Consider the following 9,530-nt stretch of genomic DNA (forward strand, 5'->3'; position numbering starts at 1 on the left):
CTGCTCCTAGAATGGGTGAGGGGTTTCCGGCAACTGCTTTGGGCAGGGTTGGGGTTTTGCTGGGAAAAAAAAAGACCCAAAAAAGCTGCTTTTTTCCTGGCTGAAAGACTTGAAGGATGGGTGCTAGCACTGCCCTGATGCTGCAGGGACCTTCCCCTCCCACCAGTCACGGTGCTGCCAGCAGCTCTTGGGCCTGCGGTGCATGGCCGTGGCGGGGTGTGGGTTAGAGGGATTGTTTGTGAGGGGTCCTAGTTCCTGTTTGTGCTGCCCAGGTTGTGTCTGAGCTGTGCTCCTGCAGCAAGGTGGGCCCAGCATCCCCTGTGCTGCAGGTGACAGCCGCATGCTCCTGTTCTGGCTGTGGCTGGGATCATGGTGGCCAGCAGAGGGGGGGGGGGACACCCTTATCCCTCTGCAGGACTAGGCAGGTGATGTGGGGGGTAGAGCTGCTCCTTGTGCCAGGGGTGGGTGCTGGGAAAGCAGCAGAGGTGTCCAGTGAGGTGGGGGCTCTGTCTGCTGAGGGCATGGAGATTCACGGTCTCTCCAGAGTGCCTCTCCCCTACATCTACATCCTGTTTGTCCCTTTTGGGGTCTGGTTGTGCCCTTGCGTCAGTAGGTGCTGCTCTGTTCCAGCCCTCAGGCATCACTTTGCAGACCTGCTCTTGGGGACAAGGCACTTGATGCCCTCTTGCACCAGCCCCAGGCCACCAGCTCTGTCTCACCACATTTAACCCCCTCACTGATGCCACCCTAAAGCCGTTTGATGGGAACAGAGGCTGCAAAGCCCAGTGCAAATCTGTGTACTGGGCCAGCAGAAATTCAGGGCTCCCTCAGACCACCCCCAACTCCCACCACTGTGCCCAGGGGTTGCAGGGTGGCTGCATGCTGCTGCCCTGCAAGGGCAAGGAGACACTCAGCCCAGCATAAGCTTAAAAAAATAGGCATTTTTATTTCAATGTAACTAGAGAATTACAACCCAGGAGAGGAGAGGATTACTCACATTTATCGATAGGCTTATTAGATTACTGCCTAAATAGCTGTGCTTTAGCAGCGCATTTGTCCACCTCAAGGAGAAGCAGTGAAGGAGGGTGGTGCATCCGAGACCTCATTGTCCTTGGTGGCATGAGGAGCTCTGAGCAATGCGGTCGGGTGGTGTATCGCATCACCTAATCCTGCCGTGACTATTTACAGCTTCTTGGGAAGCAAAAGCTTGCGATGTTTGCTTGGCTGCATGGTCAGGGGCTGAGCTGCATCTCTCTCCTGCGTGGCCACCACTGGGGAGAGGGTGCCTAACCCCCTTGTGACAGGGTCACGCTCTCCTGAGCTCCCAGGCATGGTATATTGATGGGGATGGCAGGGGCTGGAAGAGGATGGTGGCATTGCCACCCCCAGGGGCCCTGGCATGAGCAAGGGCAGTGCTGCACTCATCATGGCTATTCCTTGGTGTGGAGGTCTGTGGCGGTGGCACCGTGTTTGGTCTTATGCCCAGGGACGTGGCAGACCACCAGCCTCCGTGTCAGCATTAGGGAGCTGGGGTGCCCACATGAAGTGGGGGTTTCTCAGTCATGCTGGATTCATCAGCGTTGCCCTTATGCTAACAAGGCCATTGCCTTGTTCACACAAGGAGCTCTTGCCAGGCACTGGTATGCCCCTACCCAAAACCCACCAGAAGCTCATGGCTGAAGCAGTTGTGGGTGGTGCTGATCACCCTTGTGGGTCGCAGTCAAGCCAGGAATTCAGGGTGTTCAGTAATCCTGCAGCAATGGAGGAGAAGATCTCTTGGAATGCCTCGGTGTTGACAAGGGCACTCGGCTCTGCTCCGCTATGACACAATGGGGGTGTCTGAAAAGACAGAGCTGATGGACTCCGAGTCTGACTTGAGCTGCAGGACCTTGGGGTTCTTGGGGTCAGGGAAGTCCTCACCAAGGGCCAGGCGGATCTTGCCATTCTGTGTCTCCCTGATGGGCTCAAGGAATACCACATGCTTGTTGGCACTGACCTTGCGGTTGGGCCCGTCAGTGGCGGGGGGAGTGGTGCTGAGGATGGAGGACTGGGCGCTGCACTCCTGCGGAGGGCTGAGAGGAGCTGGCTTCTTGCAGCAGTTCAGGCAGTGGCAGGGCGTGAGGTACAAGTAGATGAGCACCAGCACCAGGCTCACGATGCACCCCAGCAGAGTTGTGAGGCCAGTGCTAAAGGTCTCCCCATCCAGCTTGGGGTAGTGGACTGTCACGTTGACCTCACACAGCCTGCTGAAGTTGTGGGGGCTGTTGATGGCCAAGCCTACGTAGACCCCTGAGTGCCAGGGCTTGGCCGCTGTGATCTTCAGGCTGCCGTTGCGGTAGACTTCCAAGGAGCGGTTGCTGTTCCCTGGGTGTTTGATGGGCTCGTGGTGTGGGGAGATCCACATGTAGGTGGTGGCTGCAGCCGGCAGGCTGGTGTTGCAGGTAAGCAGAAGGGTCTGGCCCACCATCACAGGGAAGGGCAAGGGGTGCACGTCTTCAGGGCCCGTCGAGCAGTTCTCAAACATGTGGTTATATTTGAGGAACTTGATGAGGGACCGGGGCACGTTGTCAGACACTCTGCAGGTATGTTCCTCGAAAAAATCCTTCACAGAGCTGAAACCTCGCTGCTTCCAGTGCTGGAGCATCAGGTAGAGCGGGCAGCTGCACCTGATGGGGTTGTTGTGCAGGTACAAACCATTCCTGATGTTTTCGGGCAGAGCTGCCAGCTGCTCCACAGGGATGCTGCTCAGGCTGTTGGAGGAGAGGTCCAGTGTGCGGAGGCTGTAGTTTCCCAGCCCCTGCACCGAGTGGAAGGGGAAGGTGGTGAGGTTGTTCCAGCTCAGGTAGACTTTCCGCAGGCCGCTCAGCTTAGCAAAGGCATTTTCATCCACTCGAGTGATGTGGTTGTTGTAGAGCAGCAGCTCCTCCAAGCTCACCAGCATGTCAAAGTAGTGTGTCTCCACAGCATGCAGGTGGTTGGAGGACATGTCGAGGTGCCGCAGGTAGGAGGCATTGTGGAAAGCCTGCAGAGACAGGTCCTTGATCTGGTTGTGACTGATGTGGAGGGCCTCAAGGTGTGGGACAGCGGCCAGCCAGCGGTCGTGGAGCTGGGTGAGGGCATTGTGGCTGAGGTCCAGGGTGGTGGCGGTGGGTGGCAGTGCATGGGGGACATGCTGCAGCATCCGCCGGCTGCAGCTCAGCAGGTCAGAGGTGCAGATGCAGGTACTGGGGCAGCTGCGGGGCAGTGGGGAGGCGTGGGAAGCATGGCCATGGGCACGCAGCTGGAGCAGCAGCAGAAGCTTCATCACCCATGGCCAGAGCTGGTCTGCAGGTGCTCGTGGGGACATTGTGCCAGGCAGCAGTCTCTGTGCAGCCCGGCAGCACAGCCAGGCTTGATAAGACAAGAGGAAACGTGCCCCAGTCCTCCCCGATCTACCCCTGTGTTGCCCTGGCTGGGTGCTCTACCAAGCATCCATAGATGCCACTTTGCACCCTGTAGAGGAGGATCCTGTTTCCAGCTGTGGGGCTTGGTAAGAGTTAAAGGGTGGCATCTCCCTGCCCAGCGAAGCTGCCTCGTACCTGTGCTCCAGCTGACCGTGGGCTGTCCAGCACTGAGGTGCGGGGGGAGCCGGTGTCCAGCACCAGGGGGGTTGTGATGCTCTGCTGCTTCAGCGCTGTTTCGGGATGAGCGAACGCCTCGCTGCTTCCTGGAGCCCTGTGTCTCTGGAGTGCCAAGTTTCTCGGGGCTCAGTGCCGCCGCGGCACATCCCCACGCTCCAGCCGCCGGTGAGCCCCGTCCAGCAGCCAGTTCCCTCCCGGCCAGTATCTCCCGGGAGCTGGGCTCGCAGCAGGAGCGCGGTCCCGCTCCTGCCCCTATTTACGCGCTGGCGTGTGGGCTGGGCGGGATCCCATTGGTCCCAGCACGGGGAGTGGTGGCTGCAGTGGTGGCCATGGTCCACCCTTGTTGTCCTGCGAGCCGGCAGGGTGATGTGCAGCCACCACCAGCCCCTGCGTGGTTGCTTGTCCCCAGGGGTGCTCAGAGCCACTTTGCCGACCCTCCAGCCTCATTGGTGCACGGCTGCTGTCCCTCTGGCTGGAGAATGGCAACCTCGACCGGCTGTAATCTGTAAGGCAGCCGTGCCGGCTGCTTTGTGACTGCCCAGCCTCTGGGAGGGTGCTGGAATAAATCCACCCCATTGTCACCGCTGGGAGACCCTCATGTCCAGTCCTGCACCCAGGCTGGTAGCAGAGATGAAGGTCATCAAACACACACTCTACACCCACTTGTGGTCCTTCCTGCTGCTCTCATCCTGCACGAGCTGGCAGGGACCCCCCCCCCGCACTCCCAGCCATGGGGTGAGCCCTATAGCAGAGGGGGAGGCCATGGCAAGGAAGGGGTGGTCACAGGGTGAAGGACATGCAGGAATGTCATTATCCAGAGCCTGGGTGCGTTAGTGAGGAGCGGAAAACCGGCTGGGGAATTGGTTTCCATTAGGGCAGCAAAAAGCTAATTTGGCGGCTGCGGCTGCCTGCGCATCAAGGGGCTGTTAACTCCCTGTGCCCCGGCCCAGGCTCAGCCTGTGCCACTGGTTTCTCCCTTGCATTGCCTCCTGCCTCAGTATCTGTGCTTGCCCCAGGGCTGGCCATGGAGCCAGCTCTGCTCCTTCACCAGGGCAGTGAACAAGCTGCAGCACCTGATGGAAATACTCACTAAGGTGACCTTCATCTGTCCTGCTGTCCTCACTGATGCTTGAAGCCAAGGAGAGCCATGACTGCTCCTCCTTCCTGCCCTGTGGGGGCACCCACTTGCCCTAGGGGCATCTTGGTGCAGAGGCTGGGGGAGCACAGCACCCAACATGAGGCTGCTGCGTGGCAGCTCTCACCCTGGTGCTTCAAAGTGAGGGCAGTGCTGGCTGCTTCAGCTGCCCTGCAGCTCCAGCCAGGCACCGGTGCATGAGGGCTGCAGCCTCAGCAAGTGCTGATGCACCATATCGATCCCCGGAGCCTCTGTGCAGAGATGATGGAGGAGGAGGATGGCTGCTGCCCTTCAGCTGCATTTGAGCCTGTACTGATGATGCAGGGAATGGGGGGCGGGGGGGTGTGTGCAGCTGGGTGGTGGTTTGTGATCACAGGAGGGTTGTTCCTAGGGCAGAAGCCTGACTGTCCCTCCACAGGGTCGAGCGTGCAACGGCGGTGCTGCTGGCGGACCCCTGTTTCCAGCTGCGCTCCATCCAGTACCTGCTGGGCCACGCTGAGCCCTCAGCCCTGGCAGCCACCGCCCCGGCCACTGAGAAGCGTCATTTCTCCCTGCACACCTGTAAGTGCTGGCCCTGCGATGGGCAGAGCAGGGCTGCCCCTGTGATGTGTCCCAGTCCCCTTCCTTAGCACTGGGGACAGGGGTCCATGGCCAGGGGATGGGGTTGTGTCCAGTGCCTGCTTTCAGCAGTGTTGTCCCTTCGCAGTGCCCCCTGTCCATCTTGCTGCCCCCAGCATGGGGATCCCTGTCCCCAGCACCAGGCCCCCTGCCCTGGCTGGGCACCAAGAGCAGTCGCAGCCACTCATGCATTGCCCAGCCACCTCGGGACACATACATATGTGTGTCATATTCACACCACACACACCCAGTTTGTCCCCACAGACACAGATTACATCAGTACTGAGGAGTTGGTGAAGGTGGACAAGATGCTGAACCACCTAAGCGAGGAGTCCAAGCAGGCAGCTGCCACCACACTGGTGAGTGCCCCAGCCCGCTCCCCATGCTCAGCAGCAGCCCTGGCTCCTGGCAGAGCTGCCCTGGGATACAGGGCTTTTGCTGCTACTATTAACTGCCTGGTGCCTCCCACAACAGCCCACCAGTGAGGAAGATCTCTGCCCCATCTGCTACGCACACCCCATCTCAGCCATCTTCAGACCCTGTTCCCACAAGTCTTGCAAGTGAGTAGCTTCCATGTGTGACCCTAACACCAGGGTGACTGCCAGCACCTGCCCCCTCCTCCTGCCCTTCATGCTGTGCTGGGGAGCTCACACTATGTCCTCCTCTGTCCCAGAGCCTGCATCAACCAGCACCTGATGAACAACAAGGACTGCTTCTTCTGCAAGGCCACCATCACAGGGGTGGATGACTTTATCAAGCCAGCCAGCTCATAGAGCCCAGCCCCACACCACGGGTTCCCCGCCGCACACCAGCTTCTCCCCAAATATTCATGCTGCCCAGAGCAGGGGGGCTGCAGTGTGGGGCTTGGGGCTGCAGGGAGAGAGAGGCTGGGGGGGGGGGGGTGCAGCATCCCACTGCTCAGCATCTGGACCATAGCAGCCCCCTTGCCCCATGGGCCGTTCTCAGGGAGGGGAGCCCAAGGCCTCAGCTCTGTGGCAGCACTGGGAACACACGGCAGTCCCAGGCCAGGGCAGGGGGCCGGGCTGGGCATTCGGGCTGTTACCTTGCCCCTGGCTGGGGCCTGATTTCATGAAATGCAGCATTAAATTATTCTTCCTTATGCGGTGTCTTGAGACATGGGGAGGGGAAGCCAGGCCGGTGCTGGGGAGCACGCCAGTGCCAGGCCACACTCAGTAGATGGAAATATAAATATTTAATCCAAGCCGGGAGCACAGAGCCCAGTGGGGGCTGCTACATAATGATGCGCGGCTCTGGCACCGACTCAGAAATGGACTTGTGTGGCAGCACGTTGGCCCCGTTGAGGTAGAGCTCGTCGTTGACGATGACATCCTCACCCAGCACCGTCACGTTCTCCATGCGCACCTGCCCCAGAGAAGCCCTATCACGCCTGCCCTGGCTCAGATCTTGGTGCCACGCTCCTGCTCCTGCCCACAGACACCAGTGCATCCCTCCATCCCTCCTTGTGCAGCCTGAGGCAGCAGGAGCACAAGAGCTGAGCCCCAGTCTCCCACAGGTGCACCCACGTTCTCACCCATTGCCCCACAGAGCAGCTCCAGCCGACGATGCAGGACTCCAGCCAGGAGTGGGAGCGAATGCGGGCCCCCTCCAGCACGGTGCAGCGCTTGATGCGCACCCCATCCTCCACCACCACGCCAGCCCCAATTGTCACATTGGGGCCGATGACGCAGTTAGCCCCAATCTTGGCGCTGGGGTCCTGGAAGGAAGAGCGGCTGTGCCGGGGCCGGGAGGGCAGAGCTCTCAGCCAGAGCTCCCAGCATGGCCCACACCACCCAGACAGTGCGTGGACAGCAGCCCACAGCTCGAGGACAGCAGCGAGGACAGTGGTGGGAAGACAGAAAGTCCATGATGTGTGCTAAAGGCCAGTGTGCCGGGGGCTGGCACTTACCACCAGCACATTCCCTACAACACCAGGCCCTGAGTGCAGCTTCTCAGGGTGCTGAGCCCGCAGCGCCTGCAGGTACATGCACATGCCCGTAAGGAAGTCCTTTGGCTGCCCGATGTCCATCCAGAAGCCTGTGGGAACAGGGCCATTGTAACAGCCACCAGCACAACGGTGACAGTGCAGGCAAGACCTCCCCATGCTGCCTACAGCACGTGCAGCACCTTACCCTGCAGCTCCATGGCGTAGAGCTGCCCTTCCTGCGCCATGGCAGGGAAGATCTCCTTCTCAATGGAGGTGGGGCGCAGCTGCAAGGACAGGGCACAGGGCTGAGCCAGGGGCCTGGACCCCCAGCCTGGCCCAGGCCAACATCCCAGCCTGTACCTGGATGCGCTGTAGGATGCCGGGGCTGAAGATATAGAGCCCAGCATTGATCTTGTTGGACACGAAGACACGTGGCTTCTCCACAAAGCGGCAGATGCGGCCGGTGCCGGGCTCACTCACCACCACACCGTACTTGGCCGGCTCCTCCACACGGGTCACCACAAGTGAGCCCTCACCGCCGTGATGCCGGTGGAACTCGGCCAACGCCACAAAGGGGAACTCGCAGATCACGTCGCTGTTGAGGACAAAGAAGGGCTCCCCGTCCTCGGCCAGCAGGTCCCGCGCCAGCGCCAGGGGCCCCGCTGCCCGGCCATCAGTGACGCCACGGGGACAGGTTGAGCCCAACGCCTGGCCTCACCTGTGCCCATCCCAGCTCCCCCGTGCCCCAAGAGCCTCACTCAGTCCCACTGTCCCTGGTCCTTCCTGTCAGCCTCTGCTGACACCCTTTGTCCCTCTTATCCTGTCCATGCCCATCGTGGTGTACCCCTCACCCTTGTCCTGCCTATGCCCACCCTGGTGTACACCTTGCCATGTCCCAAGTCCTTACAGCCCTATCCATCTGTACCGTCCCTGCTCTCGGCATCCCCTAGCCCTACCCATATCCAGACTGCTGTCCTCAGTGCCCCCTCCTCCAGTTGTCCCCCTGCCAACCTCCCACTGTCCACTTCCGTCTAGTCCCCCGCTGCCCACGCTGCTATCCCCTGTGCCAGCCCAAGCCCCAGCGCCTCTATCCCTGTCAGCTGCCCGCACCCTACCTGTGCCCAGCGGCTCCTTCTCGTGAGACAGGGAGATGCGGATGCCGAGCTGCGGGCACAGTGTGAGCGGGGGGTGCGAGCCGGGTGCCGCGGGTCGGGACGGGGGATGCCGGGGACCCTTACCCGCTGCTCCTGCTCCCGCATGGCGGCTCCCAGCGCCTCCGACATGTAGCTCACGGCCAGCACCACATGGGTGACGCCCGCCTGGCGCAGGGCCTCCAGCTGGTGCAGCAGCACCGCCTTGTTGCAGAACTCCACCAGCGGCTTCGGCCGGCTCAGGGTCAGCGGCCGCAGCCGCGTCCCGAAGCCCCCCACCAGAATCAGCGCCCGCATCGCACCGCGCCACGTCAGCACCGCGCGCCGCCGCGTCACCGCCACGCCCCCACGCCCTCCCGGCCTGCCCCGGGTCCTACCGCCCGCCCGCCCCGCCCCGGCAACGACTGCCCGCCCCGGGTCCTAGCGCCCGCCACTGCTGACGGCCCGCCCCGCGCCCTAGAAGCGGAAGGGCTCAGCCGCACCCCCAGCCCAGCCGCCAGGAACAGGCAGGCACGGCACACCACGGACAAAAACAGATCCTTTAATGGTTTTTGGTTCTCTGTGAAGCACAAACGGAGTGATTATTCATGTAAAAACAAACGGGGTTGAGGCTATGTACAAGCTGTGCAGTCCCACTGCCGTGGTCCAAAGGGGAGAGGGGCAGGCAGGGCCACAGGGAAGTAGGGGGGAGGCCGAGATGCCTCCCAGGAAAGGGGCCTGCACCTGCCCAAGCACAGCCCACAAGGGACAAGGGCATGCACAGGGTGAGCTGCGATGGGCAACACGGCTGTTGGGAGGTACCCAAGGCACCCACAACTACAGCCCTTAGCCCCCCTCGCTCTGTCCAGCCACCCCTGCTCCCCAGCATTCCCAGGGGCCCTGCGTGGTGCGGCAGTGACTCGCAGAAGCAATGAAGTAACCCAGCACAGAGCAGTGTGGTGTGAATAAAGGTCCTCAGCCAGAGAGCCAGAGGGGAGTAGTGGCTTAGGAGACAGGCAGGGGTACGGTTCAGGACAAAGCTGGCACTTCCCTTGCCCCTTCCACACACAGTGCCATGGGCC

At 61.2% G+C, this 9,530-nt stretch overlaps 3 protein-coding genes across 3 annotated transcripts in view; 1 reads left to right on the forward strand and 2 right to left on the reverse strand.

The window, feature by feature from the left end:
• RNF123 (ring finger protein 123) overlaps window positions 1–6,493 on the forward strand; it is a 49,993-nt gene extending 43,500 nt beyond the window's left edge. The window contains exons 36-39 of the mRNA XM_062610126.1: window positions 5,174–5,316; window positions 5,638–5,732; window positions 5,848–5,933; window positions 6,047–6,493. Coding sequence (XP_062466110.1) covers window positions 5,174–5,316; window positions 5,638–5,732; window positions 5,848–5,933; window positions 6,047–6,146 — 424 coding nt within the window. The 3' untranslated portion in view covers window positions 6,147–6,493. The remainder of the gene's footprint in view (window positions 1–5,173; window positions 5,317–5,637; window positions 5,733–5,847; window positions 5,934–6,046) is intronic.
• On the reverse strand, window positions 922–4,259 carry AMIGO3 (adhesion molecule with Ig like domain 3). Its single transcript, XM_062610131.1, has one exon. It carries the CDS (start codon window positions 3,344–3,346, stop codon window positions 1,820–1,822), a length of 1,527 nt encoding a protein of 508 aa, XP_062466115.1. The 5' UTR covers window positions 3,347–4,259; the 3' UTR covers window positions 922–1,819.
• Window positions 6,494–6,571: 78 nt separating the features above from the next.
• GMPPB (GDP-mannose pyrophosphorylase B) lies at window positions 6,572–8,816 on the reverse strand. The gene is made up of 7 exons (XM_062610136.1): window positions 8,557–8,816; window positions 8,434–8,482; window positions 7,679–7,980; window positions 7,524–7,602; window positions 7,301–7,428; window positions 6,926–7,108; window positions 6,572–6,756 (listed from the first exon to the last, which is right to left on the reverse strand). The coding sequence occupies exons 1-7, from the start codon at window positions 8,764–8,766 to the stop codon at window positions 6,625–6,627; spliced, it is 1,083 nt and encodes a 360-aa protein (XP_062466120.1). The 5' UTR covers window positions 8,767–8,816; the 3' UTR covers window positions 6,572–6,624.
• Between the last annotated feature and the right edge of the window lie 714 nt (window positions 8,817–9,530).

This window comes from Pezoporus occidentalis, unplaced genomic scaffold, assembly GCF_034315485.1.
Source record: "Pezoporus occidentalis ecotype Australia unplaced genomic scaffold, CSIRO_AGI_Poc_V1 ctg145, whole genome shotgun sequence".
NCBI classification, from domain to species: Eukaryota; Metazoa; Chordata; class Aves; order Psittaciformes; family Psittacidae; genus Pezoporus; species Pezoporus occidentalis.